The following is a 26449-nucleotide window of genomic DNA, read 5'->3' on the forward strand; positions in this document are numbered from 1 at the left end:
TTCATTTTTCAAACCTGTTTCCATTCTTCTATCCTTCTAGCGCACATTAGCAAACACGCTTTCACCGAATTTGATGATTAAAAGAATGATCAAATCTGGCCTCAATTAGCTTCTCTCTCAAATTATAAAATTCTCTGCAAAACCCTAGAAAAAAAAATGGTTGAATTCTGGTAAGAGAGAGGAAGATATTTTGAACCTTGATCAACAATGGTGAAAAAACGCGTACCAGATTGGCTGAATAGTTCTCTCTGGTCTTCGAATCCCTCAACTAACGAAGAACGTCCCCATAATTTCGCTCCCAAACTCACCACCACGATCACTGAACCTTCAATCGAACCCTCAATTCCAGAACATTTAGGTAAGATCACAACAGAAGAAGAAGAAGAAGAAGAAGAGGAGGAGGAGGAGGAGGAAGAAGAAGAATCCCCAAAGCTAGAAATCAGAGATGTCGATCAAAGGAGCACTCCAAGTCCGAGTTTCTCTCCTGAGGAATTCTCTCGCCAATCTCAGCTCTTAGTAGAGGTTAATTCACGTTTATTTATTTAATTATTTAATTTTTTCCCATTTTTTTTTTTTTTTGTGTGGATTTACTTGATTATTGATACCGTTTCAATCAAACAGCTTTCAAGGAAAATAATCAATTTGCGTGAGTTGAGAAGATTGGCATCGCAAGGGATACCGGATGGTGCAGGAATTCGTCCCACAGTTTGGAAGGTAACGATTTGTTGTTAAATTGAATCCCTTTTCAATTTGGGGAATCAATTTGAATTGTAGATATTCTAAATTCTATTAAAAGATTTGTTTTTTTTTTTCTCCTCTGTTTTTGTTCCATGAAATTGAGATATAATTTTAATTTGTGGCTGTTGTGTGGCAGCTCTTATTAGGGTATTTGCCCAGTGATCGTGGGTTGTGGTCATCTGAATTAGCTAAGAAGCGATCTCAGTACAATCATTTTAAAGACGAACTTCTGGTGAATCCTGTAAGTTTACTTAAGAATTGTTAAATGTGCCGTCAATTTTTTTTTTTAATACGTAAATTTTCCATTAAAAGAGAGAAGGGAGGTTGAGACTCGAAAATCTATAAACCCAATCACACCTACTCCAACAATTAGATGTGGCAGCAACTTTGAAGCTCTTTGATCATTATTATTACTATTATTGCTATTAGTTTGTTTGTTCTTGTTGTTTTGGGTTTCTTGTGGACTCTATTTCATTACACAAGCATGGCCCACCTAAGTAATAATTCATTAATTTTTAAGTCATTGCACCTCTTCTTGGATGGCCTATATCCCAAAATTCATGTCAATCTAATATATGAAGACTTTTCGTTATTATTTTACTCTATTTTCCGCCCCCCTACCCATAGGTGCAATCTTTCAACTTGACGTGCTTTGGTCCCCCTGATTGAGGGGCTTCTCATTCTTGCACACAATCTTGAACCTTAATTCTCAGAAGGGTTGCTTATGACTTATGAGGTGTATGGATCTTTTGTGACCTGTCAAATTAGGGATCATTCTCCTTTGTGAGCATTCCTCCCAAGGGAGGGTCATTGGTAGGTAAAGATTTGACTCTTGTCTGAATGCTTCACATCCTGAATTGACTTTTACAATACACATTTTTACGGTTCTTGATCTTGAAAAAAAACCATATCAGGATGAATTACCTAATTTTTATCTTGCCTGAACACGTACGATTGCACAATTAATAAGATTTCCATGTTAGGCAAAAATCTGAGAGATATTCCATCATTTGAAATGTCCTGATTGGTGCTAGTTTAGCCAAAATTAAGATGTCATGCGAGCTCCTATATTTGCAACCTTATGATAATTACTGAAGAAGAGAACTGGAATATGTTACTTTTCTTTCCTTTTCTTTACTTATTTTTTAAAATAGTTTGTTTATATTTGATCCTATCTTGCATTGCTTTTTGGAGAATTTTGGTTTTCTAAATGTGTTTGTGGCTAGTCAGTCAGAAATCACAAGGAGGTTGGACGAATCTGGTGGTCTTGATAAGGCTGGATTAAAAAGTGAAGGTAGTGGCTTACTCTCAAGATCAGAAATAACTCATGGGGAGCACCCTTTGAGCCTTGGAAAAACCAGCATCTGGAATCAATTCTTCCAGGTATTACTTCCAGTCGCCTTGGCTAGAACATCATTTTGAGATGTATATTTGGGTCATTAAATAGTTTCTGTGTTAAACATATAAAAATTATTTTTTCATAATAGGTTAAGAAACAGAAATATGGTATTTATCATAAATTCATAATATGGAAATCACGATCAGTTCTTGACCAAGCTCATGTTCCTAGTGGTTGGTTGTATTCTTGGAAAACTCGGCCATCCGTTTCAAAATAACCCATTTGGTGCCCATGTTTAACAAGGGAAATGATTGTTTACTATTGCATTATCATGTATAATATGGGTATGTGTTCTTAAAATTAACATGCTACTCAATCTGGACCATTTTGTTAATGGTCTCCACCTAAAGCATCTTCTATCCCAAAGAGTCTATTACGACAATCTTAGTCATCTTATATAGGTTTCTCTTGACCAAGCAAATATTCCTGGTGTTTGGTTGTTTCTTGGAAAACTAATGGGGGACATCAAAGCTTGAAGATAGGTTATTTATTTATTTTTCTGTTTTAGGGCTTTGTTTTCATATTTTTTGGGCTCATTTTCATGTTTTAGTGGCCCATGGTGTTAGTATAATAGTTAGGGGTAGTTTGGTAACTTTATAATGTCTTTCATTTACGTTTATGAGGGTTGGAAAATTAGGAGAGAGAAAGTAACGAAAATTAGATTTATTTATTTAGTATTTTTGTTTTATTAGGACTATTGGTTGATTTTCTTTATTCTTAGATTGTCTTAGGGTTCATTTACGAAGAATCATGAATGAATAAAAAGAAGAAGAATTGTTTTCTTATTTTGAATGTTGGTGCATTCAATGTGGTTAATGCCATGAAAATCATTGGGGTGATTCTAAGGTAAATATCATTTTTTCTTTCTTTCTTTCTTTAATCCTCTTATTATTCTATCTTCTTCTTCAATCTTTCTATGTTTTTTTATTTATTTGTGAGAGATCAATAAACCATCAAGAACTCTCTAATCCTTTCAAGAAACTAACCCATAAACTCTATTTTCTTGATTTTTCAAGCAATTTTGAATTTTTATATTCTTGAATTCTTGAATCTTGATTTATTGAAACCCATTTTATTCTACCCTTAATCTTTTCTCATTTTCTTTAATTCTTATTTCATTAATCTTTTCTTCAAATCTACCCTATATTCTAGCACTTAACCCCTACAAAATACCTTAAAGCATTCCTTAATTGTAGTTTCAAAATGTTGTAATTGGAAATGTCGAAATGTCATGCCCCAAAAGTTCAACCTGAATCCCCATGATTCCTAGTTGAATCCTGAGGCATGATATCTAACCCGTATCATGATAATCAATATGCACCTTGAACAAGATTTTTAACATAATAACAATGAAACTTTTATTATACAAAACAAATATTGAAATATTTGCATATCAAAATATCGACATCATCCACATAGCCTAGTGTCACTAGAACATCTCTCAAATTGAAAACTTTATAAATATAAAAAAGATAGACATATATAGTGTCAAAGCATATACGAAGATAGACCTCTAAAAAGACACTATTCTTTACTCTCACATAATCACCCAATGTAATAGTAGCCAAACTCCTCCCCTGGAAGTCTGGATTTATCATCAATTTGTCTCTCCTGAAGTGGAAGCTCATAGGATTCCTGTGTTGTTGGTATATCTGAAATTTTTTTTTGATAGAGTGAGAAATAGGGGAGTTATCCAGCAAGTTTCTTATTGTTCAAAATAATAGTCCTAAGTAAGCAGATTAATCTCACTAAAGTAATTTAAAAATATGCGGGTTTTATTTCAACTATAGACAAATTAGCAAATTAGAATAATTGCATTTAAATAATTTAACTAAAATACTATAAATGTAAATATCCATAAATCATCTCGGCATCCACATAGTAAACAATCAATGATAGTGTGTTAGAATAAAGGTTTGAGAATCACGATTGATGTGAACATCTTAGTCAAGATACGAATACACTCCAATACTTTATTGGTGTGGAACCCACCGTTGATTCTTGATTTTGTGGCCAACAAGGCAAACCACTAGGGGTAGCTATTTATCCGGCTCAGGTTGGCCGTTTGACCAGGGTAATAGTGAAACATGCCTCCTTAACGTGGGTTAAATCCGTTTGACTACTCTAGACTGTTAATGATTATTGCCTAACTAGCTTCGTCTATACCCATCGAGCGTGCATGCGAACCTCAAATAACTTTAGTCTTGTACAAACACTATCTTTATGTTGAGCTTAATCCCATATTGGACACAAATTGCCTTGAGTTGGATCCCCAAATTTATCATTGTATCAGAGTGGGCCTTTCTTTCCTCCACGTCACCCAGTACATATCTTCACGTGCTTTGGCCTAGTCTGGCCCACACTTGCAGGGGCATGCTGAGTTTAGTCTCACATTGGACACAAATTGCCTTGTCTCTCTCCTTATAAGCTTCTGGGCCTCTCCACTCATTGCCAATTGGTTTTGAGTTAGATCCCCAAATTTAGCACTTTACATCTTGTTCTCTATTCAAGGTAGAAGAGAATTTTACTACTATGAAGAAGTGTTGATCTCCAAAGCATCCCATGCTACTAGGGAGATCAGACATCTCAATCTATATCCTAAAGTAGTATGTCGCTCCAGAAAGTTATAGCCAACTATTCTTTATAAGTATTATATAACCCTTTAATAGATCACTAAAATATATAAGTATAATTATTCTTTTTGTTTTCAAAACATTTAGATTAAACTAAAAAATAACACTCGATATGTGTAGGAATACCTCATCCTTCCGTGAAATATTATTTCGTCACCATATACACCTTGCGGTCACGCGAGCTAAATTTAAGTATTTAAAGTACACCTCGCGAGCTAAATCTACACCTTGTGATCACCCGAGCTAAAGCTAATGTACTTGGGTATTCATACACCATACATTCAATCTAACTAAGATATTTGTTCTCCAAGTCATCTGAAATAAGTCTATTGTATCTCATTTGAAATTACGTCTATTAATAATTTGCAACAGTGTCTTATGAAAATAAAGTAAAATTTGGTAAAAACACTTATGGATTATTGCTGTCCAGAATTTCTAGCAACTTAGTTTGTTATGAAACTTATGAAAAACTTGTAAAAACACTTATAGACTATTGCTGTCCAGAATTTCCATCAACTTAGTTTGTTGTGAAACTTATGAAAAAACTTAGTAAAAACACTAGTGCCGTCCAGAATTTCCAGCAACTCAGATTGTTGTGAAACTTATGAAAAAACTTCGTAAAAACATAGTAAAAACACTAGTGCTGTCCAGGATTTCCAGCAACTTAGTTTGTTGTGAAATTTATGAAAAAACTTAGTAAATACTTGCCGACAGTAGCTGTATCCATGGGTGTTGTCCCTACCGTTTCTCCCTTCATAGCTCATTAATATTTCAGATTCAGATTTGATAAATTGGGGGAATAGTGACGAGTTCTTGGTTGATATCGTCTCCCCTGTAAGGAAAATGATCCATGATCCGACCCAGTAATACGGCAAGGTGATCGATTCTAGATCTGATTTGAAGCTTTTCTACAATTCTTAGGCTTGAAAGATTAACTACATCAATTTCTTAATCAAACCTGAATCAGAATTGTAAATATGACAAAAAATTTACTGACGTAAAAAAATAGAGCTTTGTAAAGGGAAATCAGAATCAATAACAAAATAGTGTATCAACTTCTTTTGAAAACTCATTTTAATAGATAGAATAAACTAAAAAGAATAAATAAACTGAGATCTGAAATATAAAATTCACAGTTAAGTTCAAAATTAAATAGAAAGAGATAGAGATAAAGATCATGAAATGGAAAATGATGCAAAATAATGAATTTCTTTGTCTTTTTCAATTGATGAGTAGAACATTTCAATTTTACAAGATTTTCCTCCATGGTTTTTCAAAGAATTTCTCATAGATCTAGAAGGAAATCTCCAGATCTGAACTCATTTTTTCTCTCTTCCCTCCCTTTTTCAAATTCTCGCCTTTTCTTTTAAAATAATGGATCTCCCTGTTTTTCAGGACCCCCTCCCCTTTATTTATAGTCATAAAGGGGAGGAGATTTACAAAATTCAATCACAAATCCGAACCAATTGTTTTTTATAACTGTTGTCTATTCTGCTTATTATGCATAGTGGCTCAAAATCACTATGTGGATAGTGCTATGAATGCCCCAAATTGCTATATAGCGGTTTTACTTTTTTTTCAAATTTTCTTCAATTCTTCGATTCTTGGGTCTTCATCTCTTCTGATATTAACTTCGCTCTTCTAATTCTCAACTTTTCAATCTTTGAAATCTCTATCCCTCATTGTATTAGACTTCAAGAGTTCTTAATCAACAAATTAATGCAGGATTTTCAATTAGTCACTTTGGGTTTTGGACGTGCCCATTTTAGGGTATTACACCTATAGGTATGCAAAAAATCCCTACTTTAATTCTTTGGGTATCAACGGGGGACAACATGGAAATCAGGGTTCCAATCAAATTAAACAAATTGTTGAGGAATCGGCCAGATCAAATGAGTTTTGAAGGAGGGGAGACAGCTAGCATAGAGGGTCAGAATATCCACAATCTAGTGGGAGATTTAAGGGGCGAAACCTCCACTATGATAAGAAAAAGGCCGAGGTTAGAAAAAGAGATGAAAGATCTTGTAAGGAGTATGAGTGCCCAAGAGCTTAAGCTCGAGGGCTCGAGAAGGAGAACTTGGGTAGGATAAAGTTCATCATGTTAAAGATTTTATTGTGGAATGTTAGAGGATTGGAGGATGGAAAGAAATGATCGGCAGTGAAGACAGTAATCAGATCTTGCAATGCTCATGTTATGACCCTACAGGAAACAAAGCTAAAAGATTTTGATGACTTGAATTTGAAAGATCTTTGGGGTGGTAATGTTGGCTCTCGACGATAGGTGCGTTAAGAGGTATTGTGGTTATGTGGAATAAGGATAAGGTTCTCATGGAAGATTCCTTGATTGATGCTTTTTTGGTGTCTATTTTATGCAAAAGTATCGAAGATGATTTCAAGTGGGCTGTCTCGGGCATGTATGGTGCGACAAAATCGTATGAGAGCCATGTAAAAGGATATTGGGACACACCTTGATGCTTAGAGGGGGATTTTAACACGATTAGATTCTTGCATGAAAAGAGTAGCACTCAATGCATCTCCGAAAGTATAAGGGACTTTGGTAAATTTATTAATCAACTATTATATGATGACCCCCCTTTGGAAGGTAAATCTTACACTTGGTCCAAAAATCAAGCGGTGCCTAGGATGTCTAGATTGGACAGATTCTTGATCTTGGGGGATTGGGAGAATCATTTCACTGGCTTCTCGCACTTCCCGCTATGAAACCTAGTTTCAAATCATTGCCCAATTGTTCTTCAAGCAGGATTCACCCTTACTGGACACATACCCTTTCGATTTGAGAATATGTGGCTTCTACATGAAGGCTTTTGCAAAAAAGTTGATGAGTGGTGAAAGGAGCTTGAATTTAGCAGCGATCCAGGCTTCATTTTTAAAAGTAAGCTGAAAAGGCTAAAAGGTAAAATCAAAGTGTGGAAGTCTTTGGGCATGTTGAGATGAAGAAAAAAACAATCCTAGAGGAAATTGGTATTTTGGAAAAGAGAGAGAAGATTGTTGGCTTTCGAAGGATGAGAGGATTTGAGGGGAGAGTTCCAATCGGTGGTCTTGATGGAAGAGGTGTGTTGGAAGCAGAAATTGAGGGTGAAGTGGTTAAAAGAAGGGGACAATAACACTAAATTTTCTCATAAAATAATGAACGCCTAAAAAAACCAAAATACCATTCGTAAGATCTTAATCAATGGGGAGCAAATCAAGGGGGAGGATATGATTAGGGAAGGAATAATTGATTTTTACAAAAAAAAAAAAAAAAAAAAAAAAAATTTGTTTGAGGCGGATTAGGAATTTTGGCCTGTCCCAGAAGCCTTGGAGTTGGGTTCAATTTTTGTTGAGCAAAGAGAGTGGTTGGAAAGGAAAATAGAGGTGGAAGAGGACATAAGTATGTTAGCTTCCTTGAGTAGGGATAAGGTACTTGGTCCCGATGGTTTCATCATGGCCTTCTTTTGGAGATGCTAGTACACGTTAAAGGAGGATTTTATGAATGTGATTGTGGATCTTCAAGAAAGGAAGTACCTGGATTATGGCCTGAACAGTTCCTTCATTGCGTTGATTCCAAAGAAATTGGGAGCCGAGGAGCTAGCAAATTTTAAGCCAATTAGTCTAGTGGGGTCAACTTACAAGGTAGTGGCAAAGGTGTTGGCTAATAGGTCGAAAGTGGTGTTGGGAGACCTGATTGGAACAGAGCAAGGCACTTTCGTAAATGGGTGACAAATCGATGGGGTTTTTGTTGCAAACGAGTGTCTTGACTCTAAGAGAAAGTCGAGAAAATTGGGATTAATATGCAAGATTGATATGCATAAAGCTTATGACTATGTGAACTGAAACTTTTTGATCTACTTGATGCAACGCATGGGTTTCAGGGAGAATTGAATTGAGTGGGTGATGAAGTGTGTGACCACAACCTCTTCTATTCTAGTAAATTGTAGTCCAGTTGGTTTCTTCAGAAGGTCTCGAGGTTTGAGACAGGGCGACCCTCTACCCTCGTTGTTTGTCATGGTGGTTGAAGTTTTGGGACTCTTATTTAGAAGCATTGTGACCTTAGGAGAGATTTCAGGTATTTCTATAGGAGTGGATGATTCCAACGTGTCGTTCCTTCAGTTCATCGATGTTAACTATTTCTTAGATGCGTGCGATAACCACGTGAGGTACTTGAGAGGTGTTTTGTGTTGCTTCGAGGCAGTATGGGGATTCAGGATCAATTTTAGAAAAAATAAGATTTTTGGAATTGGTTGTGACAGAGGAGTCTCTAGGTGGGCGGCGATGTTTGGGTGCCAGAGGGAATCTTTTCCTACATCATATCTTGGTCTGTCGTTGGGAGTGGAGTATATGTGCAAATCTATTTGGGACTCAATGTTGGAGCAGTATGGGTAAGAGGCTTAGCTCTTGGTAGCGAGATACCTATCTAAGGGTGGTAATCTCACTTTAATCAATAGCATTTTGGCAAGCATTTTGGTTTACCATCTTTCATTGTTCACCATTCCTAAGAGTGTGTGGGCGAGGTTGGAGAAAATGATTAGGGTTCCTTTGGAACGACAAAAATGGGGTCAAGAAGATTCATCTAGCGAATTGGAAGGTGATCTGTGCATTTAAGAAGAATGAGGGTTTAGGGATTAGGGGCTTTGGGTGGCTAATCAGCTATTGCTAGGAAAATGGCTATGGAGGTTCGGCATTGAAACTTCGACGTTGTGGAGAAAGATCATTAAGTCCAAGTATGGGGAAAAATCATTTGGTTGGAAAAGCGAGAAAGTTTGATCTCCATTTGGGTGTAGTATTTGGAAAGGGATATTGAAGGTTGGGGAGGACTTTAGAAAGTGGATCAGGTTCAAGGTTCGTAAAGGCAATAGGGTGAGATTTTGGGAGAATTGGTGGTGTGGTGCCTCAGCCTTGTGCCTTCAATTTCCTAGGTTGTATGAGTTATCATACAATAAGGAAATGCCATGCTTTGCTTTCTTTAACCTTGAGAGATTTGAGCCAATGTGGGATTTGAGCTTCAAGAGGGGCTTTAATGATTCGGAACTTCAAGGTCTGGCAAACTTGGCAACTTATCTCAATCAAGCTCAATGGACTCTAACGGATGACGACAAAAGGGAGTGGACTTGCAACAAAACTAATATATTCACTGTTAAATCTTTTGCTCCGAGTTGCACACGCCCAATTCTTTTCTTGATCAAATCCCTTCAAAAATCATTTGGGTGTCGAAGGTTCCGTCCAAGGTGTTTTTTTTTTTTTTTTTGCTTGGTTAGTCGTGCTCCATAAGTTACCTACTCTTGACTTTTTAATTAGAAAGGGCTTCGTAACTTCTAATATATGCTTCCTTAGCAACACGAATGAGGAATTGTGGATCTCATTTTACTTCCTTGCAACGTTTCCTTCACTATGTGGTCCCATTTTTTCAACCTTTTCAAATTTTCTTCGATGATTCCTAGTTCAACTCTATCTTTGTTCAGTGTTGGGATTTGCCCTTATTTGTGGATAGAAAGAAAATCCTTTAGAGACTTCTTCCCTTCGCTACTACCTGGGGGTTATGGCTAGAGAGAAAAAGGAGAATCTTCAAGGGCTTGGAAATAACTACTCAGGAGCTCATTCTTAACTTCTTAGGTCTCGTGTTCTTTTGGTGTAAATTGTGGCCTGACTTTAAACGTGTGTTTTTTGAAGATTTCATTTTTAGATGGGAGTCGATGTGTAATAGTTAGTGTTTGCTTCTTTGTGGTTGGTCAGCTTGACCACCTTCACTTTTCTTGTATCATCTTTCTCATTAATAAATTTATACTTTCAATTTTTTTCCTAGCAACTTAGTTTGTTGTGAAACTCATGAAAAAAAGTAATAAAAACACTATTGCTGTCCATAATTTCCAGGAACTTAGGTTGTTGCGAAATTTATGAAAAATTAACTAGAAGCACTAGTGCTGTCTAGAATTTCTAGCAACTTAGTTTGTTATGAAACTTATGAAAAACTTAGTAAAAAGACTAGTGCTGTCTAGAATTTTCAGCAACTTAGTTTGTTGTGAAACTTAAGAAAAAAGTAATAAAAATATTATTGTTGTGCATAATTTCCAGCAATAAAGTTTCCTATGAAAACGAAGAAAAACTTTGTAAAACAATCGTACTTTCATTTACTATCAATAATATTATTCAACTAAATTTAATCACAACTAAAACATGTTTCAAACATCATCTAGAAGTATGCTTTTCAAAATATAATAGAAGTGAAAAATAATTGAATAATTTTAAAAAAAGAATGCATCAAACATAACGTACGACTAGGATTAAGAAGACTACTTGAGTATGAAGTATGTTATCCAAAATGTTGGATCTTTGTGTTGGAGAGAATGAATTCCTTTTCTTAAAGTGCTTCCAAAAAGGCCTATTTCAAAGCTTGCAAGATGTCGACAACTTTTCTCTATTGTTTCTTCTTCTAATACTTCTTCTAAGGCTTTCAACAATGGTGTTGGAGGAAGGGGGTTTTCATTTGAAACTAAGAGTTTGGTTTTTGTTTCCCCATGGACAACGAAAATGGGTTCTTATGACCATATATATGTATATTTTTTAAAAATAAACAAGGTGGAGTAGGTGCTTGATTATCAATTCATGTATTTAGATATTTAAATGTATAAATCAAGCATGTGGAGTAGGTGGTTCATTATCAATTCACATGCTTAGACATCTAAATGTATAAATCAAGAATGTGGAGTAGGTGTTGATCATCAATTCACTTACTTCGATATTTAAATGTATAATTCAAGTATGTGGAGTTGGTAGTTGATTATCAATTCACATGCTTAGATATCTAAATGTAAAAATCAAGAATGTGGAATAGGTGATTGATCATCAATTCACTTACTTCGATATTTAAATATATAAATTAAGCATGGGGAGTAGGTGGTTGATTATCAATCACATGCTTAGATATCTAAATGTAGAAATCAAGAATGTGGAGTAGATGATCGATTATCAAACCACAAAAATGTATATGTACTAAAGAAGGTGGAGTAGGTGTTTGTTTAAATATTCTAAAGTGTTTAAAACCACAAAAATCCTTTTCCTATTGTTGACCAAATTCTTAAGCCAATTTCAAAATCACCCAAATCAGATTCCTTATACCCCCTATTTTCCTCTTCTTCACTCACCGTTTTGCATCAAATTGGTATCAAAGCCTAGGTTTAGGCACTAAAAAAAATTAGCAGATCCCGATGAAGGAAGATGGACTCGTCAGGCATGTTCTCAGATGAATTAACAACTATGTTGTCAAACATACCACTCTTGAGCATATTTTCGTTATGCTCATGACCGTATTATAAAGAAAAGCGAAGAGCACATAAACAACATGAGCAATGGCATGAAGAGTTCAGATAACAGAACTTACGCAGCAAGTGCAATTGTCATGGACATTATAAATCAGAGTGTTTAAATTGGGAGAATGAACCAAATGTGATCAAAGTCCATGCACCAAAACACGAGGTGAGTAATGAAGAAATCTATGAGCTTGATTTAAATGAGAGTGAGATTGACTAGTGTGAAACATTATTATTGGTTCTTGAAGAAGGATCTAAGTTTGAAGAACCTGAATAATTGGTAGAAGAAATTGTGAAGCCACTAAATCCTTCGATTTTATCTTGTGGAAAAGGAAATGCAGGTAATATTTTGGATAAATTAATGGTTTACATTATACATAGAGCATTTCATAGTGTTGGTTTTAGTTCTTGCCAGAAAATAAGTTATATCTATGGGAGTGTGGAGGATGTATTGGTTGAGAAGGAAGTCTTGAACAAATTGCATGCGAATAATGTCGTGGACATCATAAATCAAAGTATTCGAATTGGGAGAATGAACCAAATGTGATCAAAGTCCATCCACCAAAACTCAAGACGAGTAATGAAGAAATCTATGAGCTTGATTTAAGCGAGAGTGAGATTGACAAGTGTTAGACATCATTATTGGTTCTTGAAGAAGGATCTAAGTCTGAAGAACCTGAATGACTGGCATAAGAAATTGTGAAGCTACTAAATCCTTCGATTTTATCCCATGGAAAATAAAATGTGGATAATGTTTTGGATAAATCAATGGTTTATGTTATACATGGAGCATTTCATAGTGTCGATTTTAGTTCTTGCCATAAAATAAGAGATATATATCGGAGTGTGGAGGATGTATTGGTTGAGAAGGAAGTCATGAACAAATTGCATGTGGATTATAGGAACTTGATTTGCTGGGGTATTACAACCATTTTATTTCGCCAGTGGCGAAATCTTCCCAGTTGAGGAGAATTAATGAGGACATCAAAGCTTGAAGATAAATTTTATTTTTTGTTTTAGGGATTTATTTTCATATTTTTTTGGGCTCATTTTCCTTTTCTTTGGCCCATGGTGTTAGTATAATAGTTTGGGGTAGTTTAATAACTTTATAATGTCTTTTATTTAAGTTTACGAGAGTTGGAAAATTAAGAGAAATAAAGTTACGAAAATTAGGTTTTTTTTATTTGGTATTTTAGTTTTATTATGACTCTTCTTTGATTTTCTTTATTTATAGATTGTATTAGGGTTTATTTACAAAAATCATGAATGAATAAAAAATTATTTTCTTGTTTTGATGTTGGTGCATTCTATATGGTTGATGTCATGGAAATCATTTGGGTGATAAATATCGTTTTTTTTTTCTTTCTTTAATCTTCTTCTTATCCTCTATCTTCTTCATCAATCCATCTTTTATATATATATTTGTATTTGTGAGAGATCGATCAAGAAACCATTAAGAACCCTCTGATCCTTTTAAGAAATCAACCCATAAACTTTGTTTTCTTGATTTTTCAAGAAAACTTGAATTCTTGATTCTTGAAGCCTGGGATTCTTGAATTCTTTAATCTTAATTTATTGAAACCCATTTTATTCTACCCTTAATTTTTTTTCCGTTTTCTTTAATCCTTATTTCATTAGTCTCTTCTTCAAATTTACCATGTACTCTATCACTAAACCTTCCCCTGATCATAATTTCAAAATGTTGTAATTGAAAAACTTTGTATTTTACATTTCAACATATAACTAATTTGGATTTCGGAAACCTGTTTCCTATTGTTGTCCAAATCCTTAACCCAATTCCAAAACCACCCAAATCAGATTCCTTAACCCCCCTATTTTTCTCTTCTACCCTCACTGTCCTTCATAAAAAACTTAGTCATTTGTCTCAAAATAGCCCATTTGATGTCCATGCTAACTTCTAGTTTCCTGTACTAGTTTAATAAGGGAAATGATTGCTTACTGCTGTAGTATTATATATATTATGGCTAGGGTTTCTGTAAATACATGGGGCACATGCTGTTCAATCGTGACCGTCTTTTTTCTATGGTCTCCTTGTAGAGCATCTCCTATCCCAAATAGTCTGGTTGGATGATCCTAGTCATATGATTGCATGTTTTTTTTTCTCCCCTTCACCACCTCCAACTGAAGGAAAAAAGAATGGTTCGATTTTCTAAGAACATCTCATTTATTAGTATTTTGGATAGTCAGTTGTTTTTTACAGCAGCTATCAACCTGGTTCAGCTCTCATTTATCCAGGCTTGGATGGTCTGTTGTATTACATAATTGTTACTGCAGTAGCATCCTGCCATTCCTCTTGACATGTAATTCCCTTGGACCCATATTACCCAGATGCTCAAACTGAGTCATATCTGTTTGAAATTCAATAGAAGTTTGAATATGTTGTATCTGTGGCATAGCAGACGATTTCCTTGGTAGAATAGCTGAGGACTTGTAACTCAGCAACATTATAGTCCCATGCAATCGTTTCATTTGTTATGTTTTCCTATTATCTTTTAAATGACTACTCTAGATCTATGCAACACATAAGCATTCTTTTGACTTTTAGTGTAATTAGCAATGCAGTGTTCATGCATAAATTAATGAAGTCCAACCATTGAATTTTGTAGGACACGGAGATCATTGAGCAAATTGATCGTGATGTAAAGCGCACTCATCCAGACATGCACTTTTTCTCTGGGGATTCATCCTTTGCTAAGTCTAACCAGGTGAGATCTTGTTAATTGGATTTTGGCATGAGATTTGGTATTGAGGTGAGTGAATTGTCTGGGTTAAAATTTCAATGTTTGTCTTATTTTCAGGAGGCTTTGAGACTCATATTGATTGTATTTGCAAAGCTGAATCCGGGTATCAGATATGTTCAGGGGATGAATGAAGTTTTGGCACCTCTATTCTATGTATTCAAGAATGACCCTGATGAGGAAAATGCAGTAAGAAAAATTGGTTCCTTCATTCTCAATTGTGATTTGCATGTGTGCATGTTGTGCTTCCTTTCTTGGATAGAAGTTGTGTCTAGTTTTGTTTGCATCTTAAAAGAAATCAATACGTAGGCATGGTTCTTTCTTATTGAAATTAGATTTGAATCTGTAAGTTGCATGAAAATGGCATTTTTGGTTGCCTAACTTGGCCATTTCTCTATGGCTGGAATTGGAAATGATGTTTTTATTTGCCCATAAAATTTCAATTGACATTTTATTTTGTTTACTTTTTTTGGGTCTGAGTTGGGGTATCTCTGGTTCTGTGCTTTAGATATTACTTTATCAGAGACTTGTTAAGGATATTTAAGTGTCCAATCATTTGATCTACTTCTAGACCATATCTGCTGCCATTTGGGGTATTGTGCCGGAGAGTTGACTCCAAAACAATGAACGTTTGGAGAGTGCTTCAGATTATGACAATGTGTTAGTCAAGACGGTTTCGGCTGTTCCTGATAATCGTAGCATTGCATCACTACAAGATTTTAAACCTTGATCTGGCTGTAGGGTCCTAAATATCCATGATATGGGAACATCATCCTATTTTTTCCATATTTTAGTTTTAGGATTATATTCTATTTTAGTTATGAGCTTATTTTATATTTTTTTAGTCCTATTTGTTTTAGAAGTTTATTATTAGGTAATTTAGGAATTTGATTGAAGTCTGGGTACTATCCACATTACTTTTAGTTGGACCTTATTTTGAGGAGTCAAAATTTGTCATATTAGGTTGGGTGTTGTGTCGTTTGAAAGGTTATTCGGTTACTTATCCAACGATCTGACAATTTTGTGATTCTGATGAGTTTTGTGCAATTTATTGTCAAAATACTGATGGGGTATCAGTTTTATACGGGATTTGCATATTAAGGTTAAAAGCATCAATGTTAAGTCGTGTTAGGATTAGGTTTTGAGTCTTGTCTATATACATGGCCATTGTGATTGATTTTTAACAGTTCGATGAAGTTTTTTTACATAAGTTTATATTTTCTTGTTTGAGTGTTGGTGCATTCAACTTGGTGATGCCATGAAAATCATTGGGCCATTCGAAGGTAAATCTGTCATTTTGTTCTCTTTAATCTTCTTCTTATCTACTTCAATCCATCTTTCTACTTATTTTTTGAGAGATCAAGAACCCATCAAGAAACACTAAGAAATCCATATCAAATCCTTCCTAAACCATAAACACTTATACCATTAATCTTTTCTTCAAATCTACTCTATACTCTATTACCTTCTCCTATTTTATATCTCTAAAACTAATTACAAATTCTATTGCAAAATGTTGTAATTGCAAAACTTCGCATCTTATATACCCAATTGGCCTTTGTCGAAATCTTTCACAATGGAAAATAAGTTTTTTGAGTGGAAACCTTTTTTTGTAACCACTTCTCCTTAATCTGTATCTTTTCTTTACCCTATAAACCTAAATCCCTAACCACAATTCCAAAGTAATTAAACCTCGCAACCAAAACCTTGGATTTACCCTAAACTTGTAAGGTAACCCTAGTGGAGTTAAAAATCTTTAACCCAATCCCAAACCGGATTTACCTACCCCCGTATTTCATCTTCTTTTTTCGTCTTGCATTAGATCACTTCACATTTTTTCAAGATAACAAAGTATAGCTTGACCTAGATCTGAAGCTTGTAACTTATCTTTGGGGGTTTGCTCCCTCTCAAATCGGAGTAGCTTGTTTTTCATATTTATATTAAAAAGATATTTCTTACACGACTGGAATCCCTTATCTATTCACTTTTATGTTGATTATATTTTTTTTTATAGATAAACCAACAATTATATTTTTTAGGAGTAATTAATGCGGGATGCAAATCAAGTCAAGGGTTAAGGGTTTTGATGAAAAATTTGTAATTTTTTAAGATTTCACTTAATTGGGTTTAGATTTATCGTTTTTATCGTTCAGGACTATTCTAGATTAGGTAGTTTTTAGTTTTAAGTTGTTTTAGGGCTTATTTACATGTTTTATTGGCCTATGGTCTTAGTTTAATACTTAGGGGTAGTTTGATAATTTTATAATATCTTTATTTGTTTATAATGGTTGAAAAATTAGGAGAGAGAAAGTCACAAAAATTAGGTTATTTATTTGGTATTTTAGTTTGATTAGGATTCTTAGATTTATTTTCTTTATATACAATTTAGGGTTATTTTAACGAAGAATTTGATGGCTAAAGAATGAGTTTCTTTCATGGAGTGAGTGAGTTCCCTGCTATTCTTGGTGTGATTCCAAAAATCCCTTGGTCCGTTTTGAAGGTTTTACCTTTTTATCCTTACTATTTTTTCTTCTACGCTTTATTTTTATTATTTTCTCATAACTTTCTTGATTCTTGATTTTTGAAACCTACAAACCTCAACTCTTAATCCTTTCCTCTTTCCTTTAACCCTTATCCAACCCCAATTCAAATATCGTAATTCATAAAAGCCAATTGGGATTTTGGAAACCCTTTTCCTATTATCGCCCAAATCCTTAGCCCATTTCCAAATCCCAAATCAGATCCCATAACCACTTCTTCTCCCACCGACCTGTATCAATAATAAGTTTATGGAAGTTCCAAGAGTACCTCATTGGGTTGTAGCGCAACGAATTATCAGGTACTTGAACGGCTCCCTTGGCCGTAGATTATTGTATAAAGCCAATGGTCATAATCGTGTGGGGGGTATACATATGCATATTGGGCTAGTTCTCCTTTTGATATGAGATCCACCACTGGGTATTGTACTTTTTTGCGAGTAATCTTGTGACATGGAAGAGTAAGAAGCATACATTATTTCTAGATCCAGTGCAGAGGCCAAGTACAAAGCCATGTCTCACACGTCTTGTGAGCTAGTATGGTTAAGACACTTCCTTCAGGAGCTTGGTTTTATAGTGAATATACCTATGAGACTCTTTTGTGATAATCAGGCAGCCATACACATTGCATACAATCCCGTGTTTCAGGAGAGGACTCAACATATTGACGTAGATTATAAGTTTTGGAATGGGCTAATTTTTTGTGAAGATGATCTTTATGATGAGGAGATCATCCTCACCAGAAAATCAGCCCATTCCGAAACTTCTACCCCATGTTTATGAGTTGAAGAATCGTGGACCGTCAATTTTTTGTAAACCACTTTTAATTGGGTTAGAAGTTTCCGAATGGGCTGATATTTGGTGAGGATGATCTCCTCATCACAGAGATCATCTTCACCAAAAACCAGCCCATTTTGAAACTTCTAACCCATGTAGGACAAAATGTGTTGGTCAAATAGTTGGCACCCGAACAACTCCCATATATTGAACGGTGGCGTTTGGAGGCCCTAAAGAGAGCTAAACATTTTTTCAATGTATGGGTTAGAAGTTTTGGAATGGACTGATTTTTTGTTTGGACGATCTCTATGGTGAAGAGATCATCCTCACCAAAAATCTGCTCATTCCGAGACTTCTAACCATAGTTTACAAATTAAAGAATTGTGGACCGTCTGATATTTGTAAACCACTTTTGATGGGGCTAGAAGTTTCGGAATGTGCTGATTTTTTGTGAGGATGATCTCCTCATCATATAGATCATTCTCACAAAAAATCAGCTCATTCCGAAACTTCTAACCCATACATTGGCACAATGTTTGACTCTCTTTAGGGCCTCTAAACACCACCCTATATATTCACAGCAGAGCATTTGGAGGCCTTGAAGAGAGCCAAACATTGTGCCAAACATTTTTCAAAATATGGGTTAGGAGTGAGGAGATCATCCTCACAAAAAATCAGTCCATTTCGAATCTTCTAACCCTGGTTTACAAGTTGAAGAATTGTGGACCATCAATTATTTGTAAACCACATTTGATGGGGTTAGAAGTTTCAGAATGGGCTGATTTTTTGTGAGGATTATTTGATAGAGATTATCCTCACAAAAAATCAGCCCATTCCAGAACTTCTAACCCATATTTTGAAAATGTTTGGCTCTTTGTAGGGCCTCCATATGGGCCGATGGTTAGGGTTGGAGTCACTTTGACTCATCCCACGTTTTCTCCACTCCACAAACTCTTATTCTACAATATTCAATATCATCTACTAATTATTCCGATTACCGGTCACTAAGATGAATTCTCTCTCCCAATTCAACTGTATCTAGACATTTTAACTATCATTTATGTTGCTTATGCATTTATCAATTTTGGTTATTGTGAGCTGGTCACAATTCTTTACCTTGTGTTAGATTTTATTTCTGATTACACACCTTCAGTCAAACAATTTCTTGGACTGCAAGCCAGTCGCTACTTCCTCTGATAGGAAGCCTTTCAAGATGCTTTTTGATCTTCTATCACCATCTGCATTCTCTCTCTTCTCAATCTCCTCCTAAGAACATGATCCTTGCTGATAACCTACCTTTGATAGTGGGAATTGCTCTTTTAGATATTTCCAATATGTAGATTCCACCAAAAGATGATTTCACATGTACTTCGCTTCCGTCCCTCTCCAAGCAGGTAAAGTCTTTCTTTAATGCAGCTATTTTTAAATAGCATGCTTGCTGTATGGTCGAAGTTGAGAAGCACTCAAGGGCTCCATTATTGGAAACTAAAATTTGAAGGATCAGGAAACTTTGGATTGAGAGGAATGCTTGAGTCATTTAGGACATGCTCCACAGACTGCTTGGGCATATCTTTTTTTTTTCTTTTTTCTTTTTTTTTGTGGTTGAGGCCATGTAGCTGCAAGACTTCTCTGGAGTATTTTCCATTTGTCTCCCTGTTTTGCATTTGATAATTTCCTCCATCTGGTTTTGGGAATGGTTCATTTGAACTTGCAGGATTCATCAGAATATGAGATCATATGAAAAGCATGTAAGACAGCCCAGCTGAAAAATGTGTACGGCTATATTTTTCCCTTTTTGGTGCTGGGGAGAAGGGGAAGGAGGGTGTGTTGGAGCAGTTTGGTCATGCCTGGCAAGACTCAGGGAGTTGCTTATAAGTTATATTTGATTCTGCTGAGTCACTTGCACTTGCACTTGCAGTTTCTCAGTCATGTAGTATGGAAATGTTTTTCTATCCGGTGAGGTTTTTTTTATGTGGAATTAATGCTTTGTCATGGAAAAAAATGAGGCCCAAGTTGCAGGCAACTTATACGAGAAAGATTGGATGAGCAATGACTACAGCTAGATTTTTGTGTACTATGGAGGTGTTTTGGACTCTGATGATGCATTGACCATTCTTAGTCTTTTTTTTCTTGGGTCTGTGTACTTATTTCTGATGGCAAAAGCTGAGACTTTAAAATGATAACTTTTCTGATCCCTCCCGTGGTTGAAGGAGATCCTTTCAATGTTAGTCAAAGAGTTAGGATGAAGTTGTAAGTCAATTTAATATGGCTGGAGATCAGTTAGAAGAAAGGGGAAGAAGAAGAGAGGAAAAAAAGAGAGATTAGTTAGAGGAGAAAAAGAGATTAGGGTTAGATTGACCCTACTCTCATCCTTTATTAAAACATTTTGGATAATTTCAAATCAACCCCTCCAAACTCTTATTATTTATAGCTATCTCTCTACATAAATTATTTGTCACTAAATCTTCCAACACTCCCCCTCAAGTGGGGCATAGATATTAATCATACCCAACTTGCCAAGAACATCACCTAACTTCTTCTTTGTGACTCCTTAGTGAAAACATCAGCAAGTTGGTCCTCAGACTTTATATATGGCAGGCACATGACTTGCGATTCCACCTTTTCTCTGATATAGTGTATGTCTATTGCAATGGCTTTGTCCTATCATGCTGGACTGGATTTAGAGCTATATTAATGGCAGCCTTGTTGTCACAATAGAGTCTGATGGGTTCCTTTATTATAACACTAAGTTCACCCAACAAAATCTGTAGCCAAAGTATTTCTATAGCACCTCGGCCCATTGCTCGATATTTCACCTAAGCACTAGACAAAGCAACTATCGTTTACTTCTTGCTCCTTCATGTAACAAGGTTACCTCGAACACATGTACAATACCCAATAGTAGATCTACGGTCATCTTTGGCTCCAACCTAGTCTGCATCAATAAATGCTACTTTCTTAAGATGACCATGATTTGCAAATAGAATTCCTTTTCTAGGGGCTGTCTTTAGGTATCGAAGAACTTGGTCTGCAACCTCATGATGAGGAATTCTAGGAGCATGCATGTACTGACTTATAACATTAACAACATACGCTATGTCAGGATGCATCAAGTTTAAGTACAAGTGACGACTCACTAATCTCTGGAACTATCCACTATTAGACAACAATTCTCCTTCACTACCATCCAGCTTTTGATTGGGATCCATCGATGTATCAACTGGTTTGGCTCCAAACTTCCCTGTGTCTTGTAGTAAATCAAGTACATACTTGTGTTGGGAAGCAAAGATACCTTTCTTGGACCGAGCAACCTTGATGCCCAGAAAGTTTTTTAATTTAATGTTAAATTCAGAAGCAAGAAACTCCATCAACTTATGTATTTCAAGGGGATAGTTACCTGTCACCACAATGTCATCAACATAGACGATGAGAACAATGATAAACTCCATTTCCCTCTTTACAAAGAGAGTATGATCTGCATGACTCTGAGAATATCCCAAACTCTTGATTGCTTTGTTGAATCTATTAAACCATGCTCTGGGAGACTGTTTCGACCTATAAATGGACTTTCTCAACTTACAAACTCGTCTTTCATTCTATAGAGTTTGAAACCCTGGTGAAGAATGCATATACACTTCTCCTTCCAGCTCTCTATTTAGGAAAGCATTTTTTACATCTAATTGATATAACAGCCAGGAAAAATTTGTAGTCAATGATAACAAGACCCGAATAGTATTCACCTTAGCAACCAAAGCAAATGTCTTAGTATAATCAATACCCTGAGTCCGAGAGTACTCCTTCACCCCAAGCCTTGCTTTGTATCTCTCTACTCTACCATCAGCTTTATGTTTCATAGTGAAAACCCCCACTTGTATCCCACTGGTTCCTTCCTTTTTGGTAGGGCTACCATATGCCAAGTATTGTTTTTTAATAGGGCATCCATCTCTTCTTGAATTGTTTTTTTCCACTCGGGTATTTTTAGAGCAGTGGCAACACTGTGAGGAATAGAAATAGAAGAAATAGAGGAAACAAAAAAACGATATGTAGGAGATAATAAAGAATATGAGATGTGGTTAGAAATAGGATATTTGTACATGAACGTGTTCCTTTACGTAAGGCAATAGGAACATTAAGATCACAACGACTAGAATCACTAGTACCTTGCTCTGGATTTTCTAATTGATTAGTGTGATCCGCAATGGGCTCTTGTTGGATTATCTTTTATCGCCGAGAGTAAACTTGAGAGATTAGTTAGAGGAGAAAAAGAGATTAGGGTTAGATCGACCTGGCTCTCATCCTCTATTAAAACATTTTGGATAATTACAAATCAACCACTCATCCAAACTCTATTATTTATATATTTCTCCCTATATATATAACTTGTAACCAACCTTCCAACAGATGGTTGTCCTCCTTATCTGAAACCTTTTCAGGTATATATTGATGGGATTTCCAATCCCCCATTACCTTTGTCTTTAGTAGGTAGCTGGTGTCGAACTCACGACCTCAAAGTTTGCAATACATCACTGTCCAGGTGACCTAAAGGCACAACCACAAGGTCCATTTGTTACTCCCAACATTAATAGAGAAGTGAACTCGGAGCTTGTCTTAAATTCACAAGTTAAAGTCAGTAAGACTGCCCTACCGTATAATATTTCTTTATTTTAGGGTGTCATGTATTTTTTCTAACTTCATTTTCCTTGGTCCTGTCTGGCAATTGATAAGGTGGAAAAAGTGTGAACTATTTTCATTTTCTTGCTAATTGGCTTTTGGAAAAGAAAATCACTGATATAATGTGCTATTTTCCCCTGGCTTCACTTCTTTTATAGTTTTTATTTCTGGTTTGTATGCAGGAATCCGCAGAGGCAGACACATTCTTCTGTTTTGTTGAGTTGCTAAGTGGATTCCGGGACCATTTTTGTCAGCAACTTGACAACAGTGTCGTGGGCATCCGTTCCACGATTACAAAGTTGTCGCAGCTTTTGAAGGAACATGATGAAGAGCTTTGGCGTCATCTGGAGGTCACAACCAAAGTAAGATATCATTGAAATGCTCAAACATTCTATTACCTTTAATTTGGGCAGCTCATAACTTGCTTTCGGCATCCTTTATTCTGGTACGTTGCTTTTGAGTGTAGAATAGAACCATCATTTTGAAGGTTACACATATTATACCTTAGATCAAAGTTTACACCAATAGATGACCCATACCATCGGGGATGTATTGTACTCTTCTGAATAGTTGAAAGACTTATGTGGCAATGATCAGCAATTTTGGTTAACTTTTTTGCCTAGGATATCATGTAGAGATTGCTGAATTGCAGGATCACCAGTATGTGCAACGAGGGAAAATAAAGAAGGATCCTATCAGCCTAATCTGAGTATATCAGTCCAGATAAATAACCTGTATGGATGCTTGTTATACTTATTTCAAGCTGCATTTGGACTTTGGTGAAACAAAAGCTTTTTGCCAAGAAATTGATCGTTTCCTATCCAGGATTTATGTAATTGTAATATCAATTACTGCTGTTTGTTTGATTCCGCTAGTGATTTAGTTTTTCGGGTGGTTGGTGTGTGGGCACTGGGAGAGGGTGGGAGGGGAGCTTAATTCAGTTTTTTTTCCTTTTTCTTTTATTTCCATTCAGTTCAAATGATTTTCTTCCCTTACCCTATTGCTTCAGATTTTTTATTTTCTTAAATACTGTGTCAAATAGTTCACTGTAATCATTTGGTAAGACAATCGGATTCTGTTCAAATTGTATTTTTATTATTGCTTGATTTGTTTTGATAAATTACACGAGGATTCTGTTCCAACTTCCTAATCGGTGTGAATTGGATCATCTGACTCAATAATAAAAGCTATTAGAGCTGTTAATTGATTATTCCATAATGATGCTGTGGTCCTTAGAAGTAGTTGCATTTGCATTGCAAGTATAACAGGTAACTCAATCTGTCAACTTTGGTTCGAGGTCGATGGTTCTCTGATGGAAGAACTAAAAATTAAGCTTTGAATAACTTGCAAGCTAGTAATTGACTTACCATAAACCACTCCATATCATGAACTGTGTTGGGATTCTTAAAACTGTTTGCTCTAATGAGAGTGACATCCATGTTGCACCATGCTTCTGGAAAATTGACTGTGGTGTTTCTTGATAGAAAAGAAAGAACATAACAAGTTATGGACCTTTTTAAAAAGAAAAAAAATTTCCTACCTCGTCTACTTAAGTCACATTTGGTCTTCCTGCAGAGAGGTGGGATTTACCATTCTATGTATCCCAGTGAGGATTCTCTTATGTTAAAATTTAAACACCAGTTTCATTATACTGTGTAGACTCGTATAAATCATGGTTCTGATTTTCTGATCATTCAAAAATAATTTGATAGATTGGATTGTTATATTCATCGGATTGGGCAAATTTTTGGTATAAATCTCTTGCATGGAAATTATGAATGTTGCTCAACATACCTTCTAGTATGAGATCCCCAACTTCAAGATATGCGGATTTTTGTTTCCCTTGAACCCAACTTTATTTGCTAATCACTAACCCTATACTTGTCCCCTAAAAAAAAAAAAGATGCTTGATTCTTCTCTTTGTTTGAAAATGACAGGTGAATCCCCAATTCTATGCATTTAGATGGATAACACTCCTGTTGACTCAAGAGTTCAATTTTGCAGACAGCCTTCACATTTGGGACACACTTTTAAGTGACCCAGAAGGCCCTCAGGTAAGTCTTCTTCTTTTGTGATTTATCTGTCAATGCTATCCTAGAGGGCCCCTCAACTGCCATTCCAACATATATTATTTCAAGTTGAAAGCTAAATATGGTTTTCGAGAAGGCAGCAATCCCAAATTTCCATTCCTGCACCATATAGTAGGGCCGTATGTATGCCACCATTTGGTGGATCCCATGAGTTGTATATCTACCCTCATCATCATCATCAAAGACTTATGTCTAAATTTTGGCTTCTGCTGGACAAAATCTTTTTCTTCCAAACACTTCGTCTAAAATCATGTCTTTGTTAATTCAAATGTGTTTCACCACCTCGACCCATGTTCCTTCTGTCATTCTTCTTGTTCTTTTCGCATGTTATTAATAGGGGACTGTAATCAGCCTCCTATGTGAAAAAAATCCAAATTATTAAATAATCACTACGCAAGGTATCTTTTCTTTCCCCTGTTTGGCTGTTATCATCTACTAGAAGGTGGCATGTGCAAACGCACATGTGTCAAAGGGGCTTATCTATAATTTAAAACATTGATTAAAGGATTTTTTAATATTACATAGAAATGACATTTTTGTAATTTTGATAATTAACCAATGTGATTGTAGGGTTGTGGAGCTACAATTTTCTTAGTTTTTACCAAAATAACCTTAATTATATTAAGTTTAAACATAAAGGTGGGGGTATTTGTCGGATCCAAAATTTGTTGGAACTACTTTTCCTCCACCTTCTCTCATTATAATAGTAAAGATTTGCATTGATATTTCATCTTGGAAATCTCCAAAAGTGTGATTGATTGAGTAGTGGGAAGGATGGAAATTTGTGCTGTTTTAAGAATTACCTAGGCTTCCCAAACCATCTTAATATCAAAGGAAGGGGAATAAAAAAAAAAAAGAGACTGATTCTTGCTTTTGCAGGAAACACTGCTTCGAATATGTTGTGCCATGCTGATACTGATCCGCAGGCGTCTTTTAGCGGGCGATTTCACTTCCAATCTCAAGCTACTCCAAAACTATCCCTCAACAAATATCAGTCACCTGCTCTATGTAGCTGACAAGTTGCGATCCCGATCTGTTTGATAACTTCCATAACCCTTTTGATTCTTCCCCTATTTTTCCCTTATATTGTGTTTTAGATTTAATCTGTAAAATGTATTAGCTGTAAATGTTTGTTAGATTTGAGAGGAACATCTTTTTGTGATTTTCTCTAATTTTTTATTTGGTGTGAATGTTGTGTGTTTCTTGGTCTTGATTTTTGTTCTCTAACCCATTTTGTTAGGTATTTCAAGGTTTTGCTGATCAGATTCAAAATAAGTCCAACTATTTCATTCAAAGAAGAGTCACACATTTGGATTACATCTTTAGCTTATTTAAACTAATTCTACCCGTGAGTGAGCAATGTGGTTGTCGTAAGTGGAGATGACCATCAACTCGGAAGTTATGATATATATGGAGCTTAAATATTACTTGTTTTAGTAAATGTTGTCGATCTTTGGATTTGGAGATGTTGACTTGATGGAGTGAGTTATCGTCATAAATGGAATGGTAAGAGGTGGGGTGGGGGGAGCATAAATGGCAGA

At 35.6% G+C, this 26449-nt stretch overlaps 1 protein-coding gene across 3 annotated transcripts; it reads left to right on the top strand.

Annotated features, from left to right (window-relative positions):
- Positions 1–26098, top strand: LOC147382577 (uncharacterized). Of its 3 annotated transcripts, none has more exons than XM_086429247.1 (9): positions 1–522; positions 622–714; positions 875–979; positions 1933–2121; positions 14702–14800; positions 14894–15022; positions 23001–23180; positions 24756–24872; positions 25788–26098. In XM_086429247.1, the coding sequence occupies exons 1-9, from the start codon at positions 208–210 to the stop codon at positions 25947–25949; spliced, it is 1389 nt and encodes a 462-aa protein (XP_086285373.1). In that variant the 5' UTR covers positions 1–207; the 3' UTR covers positions 25950–26098. The 3 variants fall into 3 exon arrangements, with proteins under 3 accessions (XP_086285373.1, XP_086285375.1, XP_086285374.1); XM_086429249.1 differs by having other exon boundaries at positions 875–970; positions 1969–2121; XM_086429248.1 differs by having other exon boundaries at positions 2–522; positions 1969–2121.
- The last annotated feature ends 351 nt before the right edge of the window (positions 26099–26449 follow it).

Source organism: Akebia trifoliata, chromosome 16, assembly GCF_017979445.1.
Source record: "Akebia trifoliata isolate Shusen 1 chromosome 16, ASM1797944v1, whole genome shotgun sequence".
NCBI classification, from domain to species: Eukaryota; Viridiplantae; Streptophyta; class Magnoliopsida; order Ranunculales; family Lardizabalaceae; genus Akebia; species Akebia trifoliata.